The sequence below is a fragment of the Lissotriton vulgaris genome, chromosome 1_1, assembly GCF_964263255.1.
Source record: "Lissotriton vulgaris chromosome 1_1, aLisVul1.2, whole genome shotgun sequence".
NCBI classification, from domain to species: domain Eukaryota; kingdom Metazoa; phylum Chordata; class Amphibia; order Caudata; family Salamandridae; genus Lissotriton; species Lissotriton vulgaris.
In genome coordinates, this window is record NC_141685.1 from 587,446,860 (window position 1) to 587,465,068 (window position 18,209).

An 18,209-nucleotide genomic window follows, 5' to 3' on the forward strand; every position below is an offset into this window, starting at 1 on the left:
TTTTTGCTTTATATGGGTCAATTATTAAATTCTTTGTTGTGGCCTACATTTTGAGTCTTTAGGAAATAATATTTATAGGATACCTTGAAGTGTATTTGTGGGTCAAACATAACAACAACTTAGTGGTCCCAGCCTCTTTCACTTTCCCATAGCCTCACAATGCATGCAGACCAAAGCAGGATCACCAGTGGACTTGTTCCACATGGCACGGGTACAGTCACTCCCCAGTAGGAAGGATATGTGGTTGTTATGGTGGAACCTTCATGACGCTTTGACCAACATTCCATGGATGAGGCTCGGATGAGGGAGTAGGTCAATGCCAGCCAACGCTGAGCGTAGGGATGAAAGAAGACTCCGTTGAAGGAGTGTAATAATCAGTTGTGTCTGTAAATATGTTTTACCACTTTACAAAATATTTTAACATCAACGAAAACTTTTTGAATGCAAGGTTTTATTATCAGGTTATGTATTTACAAAAGTGTACAGTGATATTTACATAGTTTATAACAAACTACATTTGAAAAATTGATCACTGCAGTGCGATTAAGTATTTGGTAGAAGACATCTAATTTAGCATGTCACTTAATATTGTAGGTCAATCACTAATGTTTTCATATGTGAAGTTGTGCCGCACTCAACACTGCTGGGCTGCACAGGAGCAAGATGTATGGGCATCGACTGTGTCAACTAAATCTTCAGACTTATCCATCTTAATCTGCCCCTCAGCCAAGTCCAGGGTAGAGTCTGCAAAACAGAAACAGCTGTTATCAGCAGCGTAAATGGATTCCTATGAATTAACTACCATGAGCACTTCAGTTATCGGATTACACAGTCTCAAACAACATTTGCAATATTGTGAATATTTCATGTTCATGAATGGTACATTCATGGGGTGGTTTAGTACCTACAGTAACAGTTGCCAAAAGTGCAGGATCTGGTGCCCTCTCTAGTATCGTCCATGTATCCCACCTCTGCTATGTTATGCAATGTTTTTAAGGCACATAGTGTAGATTCATGGGATTACTGGCACTCAAGCCAGATCATCAAGTAGACATAACCTTTCTCACAACAGCAGGAAGCCTATACCTAGCCACGAAACAACAAGATTTTTAGTGTTTAATGAAGTTGAGGTGGCTATCTTCTATTCCTACACTGCGGGATAGATCACACCATGCTTTTGCGGTAGATCCAAAAAGGTGTACCTCCAACAGCTAGATTATTTTTATCTTGGCATAATTACCACTGCAATATTCCATGCTCTCAAGGTTCCTTTTGGTGCACTAAATCTTATCTTTTCTGCGAAGTAACATTGAATCTTCCTTTATCTTTTCTGCAAAGTAACATTGAATCTTCCTATCTTACTATAAATTCACCATTGGTTAATAAATAGGCCATTAAAAAAAATTATGTTTATCACTGGCAGCTAGTGAAGCCTCGCCAGAGCTGGATGAGAAATGCCGTTCTGGATTTGCTCAGACTTTGAGCTGCTTCATTCTCCAATCTTTGGAGGCTAGACATCGGGTGTTCTTAGCCTTGGTGCACACTGTTAGTATTGTCCACTTAATTCATCCAATGCCAGAAACACTTGGATGCGATGTTAAAAGGGAAAATAGATTCAACAGTTTTTACATAAAAGATCTCTGCTTGGACTGCCTCTGTGCAGTGCTTAATTTGTGTCAGAGAGAAAGAAGAGGAAGCGAAAGATATAAAACCGATGGCAATGGAAGATAATGGGGATACAATTATAAATCTTAACAATTACAATTACAATTATAAATCTTAACCTGCAAAAGTGAGATAAAGGTACCGGAAATTCATAAAACTACTGTGAATCAGTGGAGTCAATATCTACTTAAAATTAGCAGGAAGCCTACATTCAAATCACAGAGCTGTCTCACGGAGAGTAAATTTGTCTTTAGCCATTTAGTGAACACACTAAATGTAAAACCTCCAACCAAAATGTAGACTACAGAAACATTGAGTTGCGAAAATATTTTGGGGAAAATATTAGTGATCTAAATATAGAGAAGGGAAGTGCATATGGGTTTAAGTATAGATTTCTTATTTTTAACTCGATATCTATGTGCCTTGTAGATACATATATGGTCAAGAATATCTTAGCAGAATATCATTGTAAAGGGATGTTTGGAGAAAAAAAGATTGAGGACCAAAATATATTGAAAACAAAAGGATAGAAAGGTAAATATAGATTTACTTTACTTCGCTACATATATATATATATATATATATATATATATATATATATATATATATATACATATATATATATATATATATATATACATATATATATATATATATATATATATATATATATATATATATATATATATATATATATATATATATATATATATATATATATATATATATATATATATGGATATATATGTATATATATATAAAAATAACATGTCTACAATATTACAGATATATATAATATTGTAGACATATGTGATATATTTGTATATATGTACTTTATATATATATATATTTATATATATATATATGTAGCTAAGTAAGGTAAATCTATATTTACCTTTCTATACTTTCGTTGTCAATATTTTGGTCCTCAATAATGTTTTTCCAAATATCCCTTTACAATGATATTCTGCTAAGGTGGAGTATCAATATCAAATGCAAATATGGTTTAATCACTTATTTTGAATAATTTAGAAGTCCTCAGCAGCTGTGGTTTCTCCATTAGGGCGGAGGAGCATCATTTACCCTGGTGCCAGCAAAGCAACCATGAAAAATAAAATTATTTTATTACCATTTTATTTTTCAGTGCTGGCAGTCCCAGCCAAGTGTCGGGGCAGGGGTCATTGCTGCTGATTGGCAGCGGGGGAGGAGTGGTGTATACGCCAGTTTAAAGTTTGCATGTCACTGTGGCTTGCTGCCTTGCAATGACCAGCCTGACTTGTGCACTTTAAACCTCTCCAACCCGAGCTGTCTTAGAAAACTGGGTGAAAATTGGGCACAGGTCTGCAGTGCCTGTAAGAGCACTGAGCCAGCCCACTCCAATCAATCCTGGCGATTTTCTCATGTTGGTTAACAACATCAGACAAGCGTCTGGATTGGTTAGGGGAGTTGGCTCTTAGACACCTCGCTGCCCTGGTGTCATGGACTGCAGTACCGGAGAGGAGAAGGTAAGTACTTTATTTATTTACATTTAAAATGTTAATAATTTGCCCACTATCAGGCAGTGTGCGAAACTTGCACTGCCTTCAGCCTCAACTCTGAAGCATTTAATCATGGCCCGTTATAAACACTGTTTATAATGGACCACTATTGAGAGCTTTAACGCTGCGCCTAAGGGCATTCCTGGTTCCAAACAGTGCTTGAAATGTTTGCCTGATCACCCTTTCACCTTGAAACACAAGAAGCTGCTCCTGGTCTTCAGTAATGCTGGGGGTGCACTGCTCTATCTATTTAGGTATTCACCCACCGAAGTGGAACATATTACATGTGCATATAATTTTTTTTATATGATCCAGAGTCCTTTGACCTCCAAAATATCAACTTGTGCTGTTAATATTATCAATTAAAGTGAATGCCCATTGAACACATTGACTCCAGCTTGCTACAATGCCACCATCATGCTTTATTCTGTAATATCCCCAACAATGTTGGCATGCTTCACCTTGCGATGATTCTACTTTATTTTTATCCCTACAGTCACATACAGTCACATACAACATCCAGTGGTGTCTCTAGAGGGAGGCAGATGGGACCTGTGCTCGGCTGTATTTTTCCTGACCTCCCGTTCCAACCACAGTTGCTGAATGTACCAGGAAGTGACACTGAAAAAACGAAAATACTTCCTGCTACCACACACATTAATTTATCTAACCACCTTTCATTCTAAATCACTGTTGGTTGATTAAAATATTGTAATCTAACTTTGTATATATGTGTGTGTATATATGTCTAAACACACACACACATATATATATATATACATATATATATATAAACATACAATGTCAGCTTTACACCTTTTAAGCAATTATATATATATATATATATATATATATATATATATATATATATATATATATATATATATATATATCTGTGTATATATATATATATACACATATATATTTATTAATTAATGTATGGATATATATATAGATTGATAGATATAAAATATTGTAGGTGGCTCCGCCAGTTTTATCTGCGACCAGGGTGTGCCTTCCTCCCATAATTCATTTCTGGAGACACCACTGACAACACTCCCATGTACTCTCACACACTGGAGGCACTGCACATTAATCACTTCTTCGCCTCTCTGATTTCAGACACTTTGGTTTGGTGTCCTATAATACGTAATTGCATCTTACCAGCTGGCAGACAGTGGAAGCCAATGGAAACTGGAGCAGTTCTGGTTGGTGAACATCCTTTCGCACATCTTAAAACTGGTGTTCGCGAGAAGCATTTTGACTCCTCCCCATCAATACGTATCGGCTTCTCAAGTTTCACAAGTGTGCGTTGCAGTTTGCAGGCTGAAAAAAATAATACTTGTCTGAAAACTCCATATTTATTGTTTTAAATGTGAATACTTTTATTAAGAACCTCCAATAGCTTTCTATTGTTTAATATGTGATACCTTCAGAGCACCCCTCTCCTGACAACATCCACGAATGTCCAAAGCTCTCCTCATCTTTAGCCACATTTCCATCTGGCATCTGATATTCCTGTTCCAGCTCATCATCATGGCGGCCACAGATGCCACACATCTTCCCCTTCATCCACAATGCTTTCTCAACCTTTGTGGGGCAGAAATAAAGTTAACTATGCAACAGGTAGGTAATGTCATCCGAATAAACTGATTAAAGCAGAAATGGAAAAGAGTACCTGGCTTGTGATTCCATTATAGAAGAGTCTTTCAATGCCATAGTCTGGTGCACTCAGGGACAGTCCGTCCAAGTGCTTTTCAATCAGCACCGAAGGTTCTATGTTGAGAGATAGAAATAGGGCTGCAAATTCAGTCTCTTATATTTTGTAAAAATTATACAATTCTGGGCTGGACCAGCAGCCTTTACATGAAGTTTCAAAACATAATACACAACTATAGCAGCTGTGAAAACATACATTGCAACTAAATTGTATCACTTCAGCTAACCACTATACATCTGTGTGGATGTTATTACCCAGTTTACTAAAGGCATTGTGTTTAGGGCCATATTACGATGTCAGTTGGAAAGCAATCCGACTGACTCCTTGTCACAATCGGTTCTGACTGACTCATGTTCGGCGAATCCTGCTGATGGATTGCAATGGTTTGGAACACCATTGGAAAGTCTCCCATTGACTTCATGGGGAACCTGTGTTCTGACCAACAACACAAGCTCCCATTGAAAAAAGGGGTGGTTATGTAAAACCTTGCACCCTGTCGCATGGTGCCAGCAACAGTGTGCATGGTTTAAAGGGGGGTCCCTTGGGTACCCCCAAGGGCCCCAACCAGAGGCTTCAGGGGAATTGGGGGCCTGCTACGGGACCCCAAAGTCAGTTTCTGACAGCTGTTCCATGTCGGACAGACTGATTCAGAAAAGCTGTTCGAATCCGACATCGTAATATGTTGGTCAGAAACAAGGTTCATAGAGCTGTACGATTCAGCTTCGGCCGACTTGGAGTCTCCGAATGCCGGCCAGAGCCGATTCAGATTGACCAAAGGGTTACTTTCCATCGTAATCGGTTGGTAGGAAATGTTTCCAAGTCGGATGGAAACATAGGTTCCGATACAGTTTAGGAGAATACGACTGTCGTTTGAAGCCTTTCTGGCCTACATCGTAATTAGGCCCTAGGTGTTCAGATTACCTAATCAATAACGTTTTCCACGGGCACCATTAAAAAAATATATTTAGTTGCAGAGATGCTAGGAAGCCGAATTTCCAGTTTCGGTGGTATTCCTGTTCCTAAAACCAGCTACCTCAGCGATTCCACTGAGAGTAGGGAATACCTTGCAGGCCCCCTGGGCCTGATTTAGATCTTGGTGGACGGGTTACTCTGCCACAAAGGTGATGAATATCCTGTCTGCCGAAATATAAATCCCATAGCATGCAATGGGGTTTATATTTTGGCAGACGGGATATCCATCACCATTGTGACGGAGTGACCCGCCCCCTGAGATCAAAATCAGGCCCCTTGTTTTGTGTAGTCAAAAAGTGAAATCACAGTCCTATTTCAGGACACATGATGGGCACTCCCCTGCTTCCTTTTAGGTGGGAAAATGTGAGAGGGGTGATGACTCTGGGTTGGTGGTGGAAGGGAGGTAGGGCATCAAGAGTGGCTATGGTAGGCTGTGAAGTAGCAGGCATCCAGTTGAGGCCAGACTATGCTGATAACCACATTCCCTGCCTACAGTAGCACATAATGGTATATATGAAGATGGTCCAACCAAAATAATGATAATCTCAAGAGGGAAACACAGTGAACCAAAAATCACCCCACAATGAGATAATTAGACATGATCTGATCCACTTGATAATCAACACAATTTATATAATACAATATTTGTAAATTCACAGTTTCAAAGATTGCTCCATAGTGAAGGTAAAATTAGTGCTCAAGAAAGTGCTTGTGACAGAATGAAGAAGGGATAGCAGAAATAAATTGCCAATATGTACATTATATACATTTGATGAAGTCCTGTCTAACAATGTTTAAACGGACTAGCTAAACAGCCCAAATCCTGCGGAGCCACAAAAACCTAATCATTGGTTCCTTTTATCTTTTCTCTGTACATCTGTCTAATGCATATTCATTGTGAATATCGTGAAAACTGGACTCTGTTTTCCTTTCAACTGGTGATTCACACAGGAGCCAAGAGGGAATTAAGGGTAATAACAGGGTAGCCCCCCAACTCAACCAATAACAATAACAGAAAACCCTGTACCCAGGGCGTAGGATAACACTCTATTACTTAGCGTCAAATGTTATTCCCCTGGAAAAGCCCACTGTCAAAATCCAGTCTCAAAAGGACTGGATTTTGACAGTGGGCTTTTCCAGGTGAATACAATTTGACGCTAAGTAATAGAGTGTTATCCTACGTCCTGGGTACAGGGTTTTCTGTTATTGTTCCTCTCAACTGGGTCAACAAGCCCGCCCTTTTTGTATCATTTTAAACAACTGATTTCATGTTAATTATTTGACATTTGACTTACCAGAATGGGAATGATATGGGAGACTGTCCACCTTTATTCCATTGATAGTAAGTGTGGGGAACTCAGAGGAAGGATACATGTCAATATCACTGCAAGGAAGAAGGAGAAGGGTTTTAAGTCGGCCATGTTGTCTTAGTGGGGTGACCTCTCTGCTTTTGTTACAGTGCTTAGAAATGAAATGGTTTGGCAGGCTAGAGACGCGCATGCCTCTCTTGATTATGGTTGTGTACTGTATTCTGCACGTTTGGGGATTAATGTCTGCTTCCCAGCTCTTAATTTGGAAATAATAACTGCCAGCACCCTGGCCAGGAGGCAACAGCAGTTTGCACCACCCAATGCCCCATTATCGCTGACAATGACGGTATCAAAACAACTACTAACCATCTCTCTCCCCTGCAAGTGCAACAGTTCAGATTATTCCAGGTCCCCAAAGCTAAAGGATTGGCTGGGGAGCGTATTAGTATTTTTTAATGTATTTTGTATTCATAAAAAAACTTGTTCTGCTCATCTCTAAATTAGATGATCTGCGCCACCATGTGGTAGAGTGTCATAAGTGCTGTGATGACAATTAAGTGCCCTGCCGAGCACCAGAAAGCAATTAAGTGACGGTGCCGAGCACCGGAGACCACCGGCTCAAATTAAACACTGCTTGCTTCCTTAAAACACAGTGAAAGGGCATTAGTAAACGTATTAGGCTATAAATATTGCCTCAATGTTTATTACAAAATTCTGTGTGGTAGTCAGGTGATGTCGTTTGCCATACAATATAGAGAGGCATGGCATCAAAATGCAGTGATCTATCAATTTATTAATTATATTTACCACAAAACTAGTCCTCAAAAACAGGTATCTCTGCGCTGACAAACCTCTGATTTTTAAGCGGCGCTATTAATATCAAGCCTAGAGACAAGCTGGGGGATGAATCTTCTTTTTAGGATCGAATAGATATATTGTAAGCTATGTTTGCTGTGCCTGAGCTCTGGTTGAAGCACAGATGTATAGTCACTTTGATCCAAGCTGCAATTGTTACTTATCACTAAGAACATTCGTTCACCAATTCTGATCTTTTTAAAGTTGGGAGCTTCACTCAGGAACTGAGATGAGGATCTCAGAGTTCTGGTGGGAATGTGTCCTTCATGCAGCTGTCAGTCTTGTCACTGTAGATTGCATGGGGACAAATTCTGAGTTCTGTACAGTCTTCTTTTGTTTAGGACCAATACAATGTACGTAGCTGATCTGACATGCTCGTTCTATGACTAAGACCCAGAGCCAACCGAGCGGCCAAATTTTGAACCATTTGCAGCTTCTGGATCACTTACATAGCGGAGAACAGATTGTCATCATTTTATTCTGGCAAAAGGGCATATGTATACCTCTTTCGATTTACAATGATCTAATAACGTCCATTTTCTCTATAATTTAACACAAATAAGGAACAGGGACAAACTTTGCACTGTATTTGCAACCAGTTATGTAAGGACAGTTCACGTACCTGAGACCCTTAACCAAAACCCCTGATTTATGAAGGTTTGAAACTGATTCAAGACAATGTTATCAGCATCCTTCCTCACTTAATACAGTCTTTTTAAATGGTCTTAAACTATGGACAATCCTTAATTAAATCGGTCAAACATCGAAAATCCAAGACAATAATTTACAACCAGTTCTGCTGCTAGTTGAATATTTCAGGATACATTACCAGGCCGCCCTTCGAAAGATTCCTCTAATATTATATATTTTGCAAATTTGGTTGAATATTGAAGTGTATTTGTAGCTCATTCATTCACTGAGGGTGCAGCTATCATTAGTGCAGCAGGTGCACTGACACTAGCGCTCATGGGTCTAAGGGATCAATGCACCAGTTTTCAGTCGTAGCTGCAAAATCACACGGATTATAAATGTTTTTTTTTTTTTTTAAACAGCCAGATTTTTCCCACCCATTTTTCTAGCCCATGGTGACCTTGCAATGCACCGTCTTAGTCATGCATTGACAACCTTGTGTCCGTCGTAGAATTTCTTGTAAGGGAAAAATTCCATATTTGAGTTATATCACTAAATTATGCTCTAAACGGTAGAATTCTAGTTGAAAAAGTTCAAACATCTATTTTTGTACCTACAAAGTTTAAGCATTTAACAATTTTTCTTTTCGGATTGCTGTCATTGTTTGTGATTATTATAGGTATTTTTGCACCTTTTGTTGTAGGAAAGCAATGTCATCCTGATTTTGCCTCACAACATTATAAGCTCTATTTTGTGATATAAGATACTTATTATGCTTCTTACATCCCATGCCCATATTATCTGATGTCTCACGACAGCCTTCTCTGCAACCATTGGTGGAGACATCAGTACTCCCAAGATCTGTGGTTCACGAAGCTCACTTTTATTTTGAAGAAGGAATTTTGACTAACCCTGTATGGTGAATCCCAATTTGACACAACATGTACTTTTATTCCTAAAATTCTCACAAAACTGTGAATCTCCCTCAAGATAGACAAAAGATCTAGGGAACCAAGACTCCACTGTGTTGTATGCAACATGGAAGTGAGATTAGTGCAAAAATTCTAAAAGAAATAATTAAAAGAAACAATAACTTTAATAAAAGCTGAAATGGGAAATGTGTACATATCAGTGAAGTTATTGCAATGATACACAAGCCCAGTGGGGGAAGAATGGAAGGAGTGAAATGGTAGAGGTATAAATCTAGATGTATCTACAGTGGGATCTCAACTTATGGGTCAGTAAATGCATTGTGGTGAGGGCCTGTCTAGGACTACAATACACTCCGCTGCTCAGCGTGCATTCCCTGATAATGAGGTCCATTAGTATTGCTGCAGTTACTCACTAGCTGCCCAGTTTGACGTTGATGGCCTTCTGTTCAGGAGATCCTTCTTCTTTCTTCATCGTCACCAGGAACTTCAGCTCTGGGCTACAGTCCTGGGCGAGGACGTGGTAGCAGCTCGCAGGCATTGAGTAGTTAAACGTCGCACCATTGAAAGTGGTGATTCTATTGTGTGAAACAGTGCAATGACCTAAGAGAAAACAACATTTATATATAAATGAAAATAAACAAGGAACTCATTTCCATTAGCATGTAGTCCAGAAAATGATAACTCTTCCTGTGGCACCCATAAAAGACATACCTTTGAGGGAGTCCATGAGCATTGTTGGGACTTCAGTAAAGATGTTCCACCCGGGGGCCTGAAGGTCTGTAGTCTGAGCAGGTCGAGCAGTCGGGATCGCCAGCGGGAGCTGAATGGCTCTATAGTAGAGTGTGAGCTGTGCAAGGGGATGTAAAGCCATATTACAAGGAAACCTACATTTGCAAAATATATAAGATCATTGTACTTATATGTTATTATAAGAATTTTACCCTGGGTATTTGTATAACTGCATCAATGGTCCTGGAAGAGCTTAGAGAAAGAATTATCTTTGCCTGTCGGGAAGGATTCTTTTGACATTTTTCAGAAAATCCTGCCATATATGCAGCTCCTGGAACAAACTGTGCAGCCCTGCAAGACAATCACCAACATGAATCACATGGTCTGCTGAAGATAGATTGTAGCTAGGTAAAACATGTACGTGTTACTAGTTATGGTTTGACAAGTAATTCAATTGATTGTCAAACTATATTCGGATACAGCTTATTTGGTGCACCATTCGTTTCTCTGTAAGTTATGCAGGATTTATCATCCTTTTATTGATCAATTTGAGCAATAAACCCTTCTTTCTGTAATGAGTATCCTTCTTGTTCTCCTTTGGTGAAACTCAGCTGTTCTTCTAGATTTATATTCTCCTGTTACCCGGTTGATACCCAACTCATTATCAGGCAATATAATGAGATAATGTTTTCCCCTAGCGATGTGCGAATGAGCTTCAGGGTTCTCGTCTCTTCCTGACTGGATGACAGCAGTGTGCCCCAGCTTGAGTGGCCACACATTTCTTAGCTAAATTCCGTCTGCTTCAGAATATGACAACTAAACTCAATTCGGGTGTAGTGCCTTGAGACTGGATTGCTCCAGGGCTGTACTGGCAGTAGCAGACACCAGGCGTTTTTCTGGTGGGCCAGAAGCGTGGGGGCCGGCTTTGGACCGGGAGGGGTTGTTTTTGGTTCAGGGGACCTGTTTTGCAGCAGTCCTACAATATCGGCCCTCTGTACCAAAAGTAGCAGCAGTATTTCTTTCATGACAACACTATTTTACTTTAGTATTAGTGTAGTCCTAATTCTATATTTTGCATTATTTTTCTGTTTTCTTCATTTGTACACCTAGACGTAGGCACTTTTAGACTTACACAAAAACAGCGAAAAGTGATAAATAAAACTATAGATTGCAATAGACAGCTCTAAATCATTCAGATGCCTCTTTGGTCTGCCAATAGCTTTCGTTTACAGCAGTTTTGCGAGTGGTATTAACACAGGTTTCTGGTGTGGTATTAACACAGCTCACACAATTTGTTAAAAAATGTAAGAATCCCATGAAAGGAACTTTAAAATTAGATGCATAAGAACTCATACTGGTGCAAGATTTAAGAACCAAGTTTGAAAGTATTAATGCAGCAAATTTGAATTGAACGTATACTATGTTTTCCTCACACAGAAAAAACGAGTAGTGACAAAACTTTGGAAGACAGTTAAGTCAAAATACCAAGTTAGAAATTTCCATCAGGAAAATGCCCCACATAAAAATAAATGCACACCTCAGTGTTCTCTTCCCTTGCATGTTTTATCTGCTTGTGAAAAATCGGAAGCTGGAGTACTTGTAACTGATCTTACCTTACTCAACGTACCTATGATTTACCTGGCTTTCAAATTTGGTTCTAGTTCTTTTGTCCAGCTGAGAGGGGCTCCATGTTTAAGCCCTCCCCAATAGTGCACGACCAATGCTTCACCTCACTGCCTTTGAAATGTGGTCATAGTTTTTTTTCTAAAATTGCAACTGGGTATAGGAATTATAGAAATCTTGAAAACTTGCAATCTGAAATATTTTGTGCTACCTAAATGAAGGTGTTATGTCTTTAAAACATTACTTTCCACTCTATATCTGCTCTTCCACAACGTCACTTTCCCTGGGTTGTAGAGCCTGAGTCTAGAGGACATGCAAACACATTGGTTGAAGGAAGGTGATCAAGTGGCCCGTTTTACGACTGCAATTTAGTTTGCATTTACAAAATGTGAATTTACACTTGCAGATGAATGTACTGCTGTATCGTGGAAGTCTATATGGGAGCATATGTTCTCACACGAGGATTGTGATCTTGTGAGCCTGTGTGTTTTCACGACACTGACAGACGTTTGTAAGGTGCATTCTTCCCTGTTTACGGTTTGAAAATGTATCCGGTCGTTCTCAGGAGTAAATCTCTATACTGAATGGGAATTCCAACACAACACTGACTGCTGTACAAGTGGAATCAGTACTCCATGAGCATAAACAAAGAAAGAAATATTTAAAATGTAAATACGCTTCGGCTGCGTATTTGCACGTGTAGAAGTACACCTAGTACATTGAGGCATTCACAAATGCCTGCGAAGGAGCACACGGGTGCAATACTGCTGGAGTCATGAGTTTTATGTAGGAGTAAATCTTTGTGTACAAATGAATGACCTCTTTCTAAAGAATTGAGACCATAAAAAATATGTCTTTTGAATTCACTTTAACTTTGACAAACTAATTTCAACTTTAAATTCTAACACACATCATTATTTCTGTATACACTTTATTGTCCAATACTAGGTTCTACAAAATGTTTTATCTGATCTGCAAAATTCTTAAGTTTCTCATGTTTGAGTCAGAGTTATTTTCAGACTGTACTCTTCCTACACTAATTACTTAGTACACGAACACATTTTTTGCCGTATTTAATTATAAATGATTAAAGCAAGCAATAAAGTCTTACCACTGCTGAGCATATCTGAGCTTTGAAGGAATTCGTGGCCACTCTAGCTTTATCCTTAGGCCAGGCTGGCTACCAAAGTGACCCATTTCAGCCTTAGCTGTTACTTTGTAATCTTGACAATTGCGCCCCCATTTCAAATGAGCCTGAAACAGACAGAAAAAAAGTCCATGGCAATTGTATTATTTCTTTGTAGTAATTCATCAAATCATTCCTTAGGCGTAGTTTATCTTTGTAACATGCTGAATCCAATAGGAAAAATACTAAAGTGCCCACACCTGTCTTGCATTGCTAGTGTGCTTGACCTTTGTTAAATCATTGCACTGGCGGTTAATATCTAAATCAGCAGAACTCATGGTATTTTATTGTATTATTATGTAAGGTACAATTTTGGGTACTCATGTATCAAACAGCCTATTTATACTTACCATGAGGCATATTTACAATAAACTAACGCAGCACAGTGCAGCAAGCAGGGCCGGACTGGCTACCGGGCGTTTTGGTGCTGGGGACTGATTTCGTTGATGGCGACCTGCGTGTGCTAAAAACCATTCGTTTTGCTTTGTTTATTTAGAAGCAAACAGAGGTTCTCATCAACGAAATCAGCCCCCACCACAGTGAAATCAGCCCCCAGCTTGGCACTACGCCAAAACACCCGGTAGCCAGTCCGGGCCTGGCAGCAAGTCATTTTGCTGCGCCGTGCTGCGTTCGTTTTGAAGACAATATGTTGCATTTCTGTGCTGCCATGTGCCGACGTAGGCACCCTTGCACCATGGTGCAAGGATGTCTGCTTCATGGGGATATTGTTTTTGTTCAGGAAGGGTTCCCTTCCTGCAAAAAAACAATCTGAAATGCCGTTTTTCAACTGATATGCGTGCTGCATTAGCACACATAGAAGTTGAACAACAGCATTCTTTCATTGATTGTTTATTTGTAGGAAGGGAACCCTTCATGTACATAAACAATCATTAGAGGTGATTTCCTCTTTCAAAGTGTACTGCAGAATTCAGCACGCATAGAAACAAAAAACAAAAACGAGGAGAAATTAATACATTGCTCCTCGATGTGCCTTCCTTACCCTCCCCTGGGGAGGTGTAGCATTAACACACATTTCCAGATTTACGATTCCTCGTAAGTATGGAAATGTGTCTCGTTCCATGGGTGTTGCGTGGGTACACCCACAGCAACACCTATGGAACACCCCTTTCACACAAAGTGCTGCGTGTTAAGGGGCCATATTTACAAGGACAGGAAAAGCCACGCAGGGTGGCTTTTCCTGTCCTTGTAAATATGGGGCAGTGTATTGTACTGCCAGTGCGTCACATAAAGTGACATACTGCCAGTGCAAGGGGCTTGTAAATCTGCACCTTTGTTTTTCGCACTTTGCATAGTTCTATATATTTCTTCACTTAGTTCCACTATTGCTCCTTTACGTGAGGATTTGGTCTCTTGCAACAAATTAATACTTCCTTTGAAATAGTCATCAAGTAGTTTATGTATTTGAGAGGTGATTTCATTTGATTTTGAGCTCCAGACTAGTGGTGCAGGAATGGGAGGTCTGCAAACTTTCTTTGATAACCTTGAGAATGGACATCATGCTACAAAACGAACTAGCGTACTTGGCATTGGGGATATGAACAAATTATGCTTCTCCCTTCTTTTCATGATTGCTATTCTGTCATAATAAATTAATATTATGGCTTAATAAAGCAATATACCCTCTTTAAACTTGCAAGATGGAGTACCTGTAAAATTAAGTTATTTTTGACAGTCCAGTATTGTGGCATTAGACCTAGACCTAAAATCACTGCAATAATTTACCAATAATATTTAGATCTCTCGTTTTTCTTGATGCATGACAAAATAAGCCTTGCCTCTTTTCCTGACTGAATTATACATTTAGAAATCAGTGTCAATACTTCAATGTTGTTCTGTCTTTGACAGAGACCCCAAACATATCTCAAACCTCTAGCAGATTAGCTTAGTAATTGAGTACCCCAAAAGTAATTCGGGCTGAGGGGAACTATGCTTCACAGAGTGCCGGTAATTCTTTTTTTAAATTTTTTTAAAGTTTTTAACCCTTTTACCACATTTTCCAATACATATTACAGCACAAAAAGTACAAAAGAAAAATCATACTAACACAAATACTTTTCCAACAATGAAGACATATTTTGATGGAATGCATGTAATACATATAATTTTTATAAATGTTTTCTCCCACCCCGTCAGTGGAGATCCCTCCACTATTCTGCCCTATTTTTCCACTGGTCTACTGGTTGCCAGATCCTTCCTCCCAGTGCTGTCGCCCTTCTGCCCTTCCTTTCGTATATAGCTTTCTCCAAATTATACGTGGAAAGTAGCCTTGCTATCCATGTTTGAAAGGTCGGGGGCGACCTGTCAAGCCACGCCCTTGCAATTGCAATCAGATATACCGCCACTACCAGTCTAAAGATGTCTGTAATCCCTCCGAGGAAGATCCCACTTTTTCCACCCATTTGCTAGCGTATTTTTCCCTATCATCGTTTTTTAACACATACAGTTCTGCATACAGCTGCGGAATTGTACAGTGGTTACTCCTTTCAATATAGTCCATTATTCTGCAGTGATTAAACCCGATCAGTCCTCATTTTTTATTTGCGAAATAACTTCTTATCTGCAGATACTTAAAAAAACTTTTACCCGTTATCTCATATTTCCTTTGTATTTCCTGAAATTGCAACCCCCCCCTCCATATCCAGTAAATCCCCTACCTTCTTAATCCCCTTATTAAGCCAATCCTTCATGACTGCATCCCTGAAAATATCCCCTGGAAGTGAATGACTTGTGTACAGTCGGGTATAGCAATTGTATCTGCCTATTCCAAGCTTTTTTGCCACCACCTTCCAAACATTATATACCGCTCGTAGAGTCTTAAACCTGGTATGTTTAAAATAGCTATAATCAACCGTATTCAGTAGGCCGTTTTCAGCCCCCCCGCACCAGTGCTCTATATACATTAGTGGAACCTGATCTACCGGCCTGTTGCTCAGTTCCCCCTCCACCCAGGAGCCCTTGAGAGTACTGCAGGGCTGCTGCCCAGTAATAAAGTCTGAAATCTGGGTCCCCCCTTCTCCCTAGGCAGTACCATATACCGATAAGCTCTACTGGTCTTCCCTTGAGCCCATATAAGCCTATTGAGTATTACTTCCAATTTTCTGTTCCATGCCTGGTCAAAAAAGAGTGGTATCGCGCTAAAAATATACAAGAATATCGGGAACATGATCATTTTAATCACGTTTATCCGGCCCATTAGTGTCAGATATAGATTATGGATCCTTTCTGTATTTCTTTTTACTTTATCTAATTGCAGTTCCATATTAAGCCCCACAAGATTGTCTAAGTCAGTAGTCACTTTTATCCCGAGGCATGTTGCTTCGGGCACCACTCTAATATCCTGGTATGTTGTGTACCTATTCTGCACTATCTGAGTCTTTGTTAATCAGATATCCAGCTAATGCTCTGAAATTCAGAGCCTCTTGCTCTATTTCAACTATCGCTCTCCCTTGCTTCGATGTTATAATATCCACGTCGTCCGCATATGCGAATAGTTTATACTCATTTCCTTGCAGTCTAACCGGAGAGATATTATTGTTGCTTGCTAGTCTTCTTAACACCTTAAGCGCTGCCGTCGGCCAACGGTCGTCACAAGCGCTACCTCCCCAGTGCTGCGCACGACCGTTGGCTGACGGGCCAGCATTGGTTCTTCGAATGTTCAGCACTGGGCCCTGAACATTCAAAGCAGCTAAGGTGTTAAGAAGGGATCCAAATATAAAAACTGCGAACAGCAGAGGCGAGGCTGGGCAGCCCTGCCTAGTCCCACGTTTTATCTGAACTGCCTTTGATAAGCTTCTATTAATTCTTACCCTTGCCGTTGGCTGTTCATATAAGGCCTGCATTGCTTTAATGTAGCCCTCACCTATCCCAAACCACTCCATGGCCCTCCACAGATAGTCCCAGGAGACCCTGTCGAAGGCCTTCTCGCCGTCGAGAAATATGGTCTCCTGCAACCTCTGCGGCATCCAAGATGGTACTCATTTGCCTGGTATGCTGGGTTGTCCCTTTCCCCGGGATAAATCCATGTTGTGAGGTGATGACTAACCCCTCAATAACCTTGCTCAATCTTTGTGCGAGTGATTTGGAGAAAATGTTTGCATCCACATTTAAAAGAGTGATTGGCCTATAAGACCCTGGTTCTAGTGGTGACTTATCCTTCTTTAAAATTACTATAATATCTGCCCCTGCCCAGGAGTGTGCTACTGCCCTGCCTAGCTGTGCCTACCTAAAAGTTTCCAGCATATCTTCCCCCACTATGTCCCAAAAGGTCTTATAAAATTCTGCCAGTATTTGGTCCAGCCCTGTGGCTTTCCCCGCTGGTAACTTATTCACAGCCTTACTTACTTCTTGTAACGTTAAAGGGAGATCTAATTTCTCTTTCCCCTCTGTACTTAATGTTGGATGCGGTATCTCTGCCATATAGTCCGTGATCTCCAAATCTTTGTTACTTAATCTCTGATCATAGAGGTTGCCATAGAAACTCCTAAAAACCTCCTGCACCTCTTCCACTTTGTTAACTACATTTCCTGCACTGTCTCTGATTTCCTTTATTTCTCCTGCTGCTAAGTTTTGCCGAGTCTGTATTGCTAATAGGTGGCTGTTAATTCTTTGAGACATATCTCCATAAGAATCGCGAGGACACTTGGATTTTTTCAAACGTGTGTAATTATGAAGACAATGAAATTAGATGGAAACTTTCTACCAGACACTGTGAATGATCAGAAACATCTTGTAACAAACCTTTTTAACCACTTAGAATGGAAAGATCACAAGTAATTACAATGGTGCTCATCTGTATAAATCTTAGACATATATAGTTATTTACACACTTGGTTCCAGTGCAGGGCTGATGAATGATTTTTCACTGATGGTCAATTGTGGATCCTAAAGGTAGATCACGAAGGACCATCATCCCTTACATAAGGACTTGCAAATCTGTAATTTTACTTGTGAAGACCCTATGTGAACCTGCATATTTCTGATTGCATAAGAGAGAAATATGATACTAGTACTTGTGAAAGGAGGACTTGT

General features: G+C 39.8%; 1 protein-coding gene across 1 annotated transcript in view; it reads right to left on the reverse strand.

The window, feature by feature from the left end:
- Positions 1-431: 431 nt before the first annotated feature.
- LOC147747519 (vitellogenin-A2-like) overlaps positions 432-18,209 on the reverse strand; it is a 69,760-nt gene continuing 51,982 nt past the window's right edge. Inside the window, exons 27-35 of the mRNA XM_086953984.1 lie at positions 13,086-13,228; positions 10,564-10,702; positions 10,334-10,469; positions 10,036-10,222; positions 7,191-7,279; positions 4,882-4,979; positions 4,634-4,793; positions 4,368-4,529; positions 432-744 (exon numbers count right to left, since the gene is read on the reverse strand). Coding sequence (XP_086810110.1) covers positions 635-744; positions 4,368-4,529; positions 4,634-4,793; positions 4,882-4,979; positions 7,191-7,279; positions 10,036-10,222; positions 10,334-10,469; positions 10,564-10,702; positions 13,086-13,228 — 1,224 coding nt within the window. The 3' untranslated portion in view covers positions 432-634. The remainder of the gene's footprint in view (positions 745-4,367; positions 4,530-4,633; positions 4,794-4,881; positions 4,980-7,190; positions 7,280-10,035; positions 10,223-10,333; positions 10,470-10,563; positions 10,703-13,085; positions 13,229-18,209) is intronic.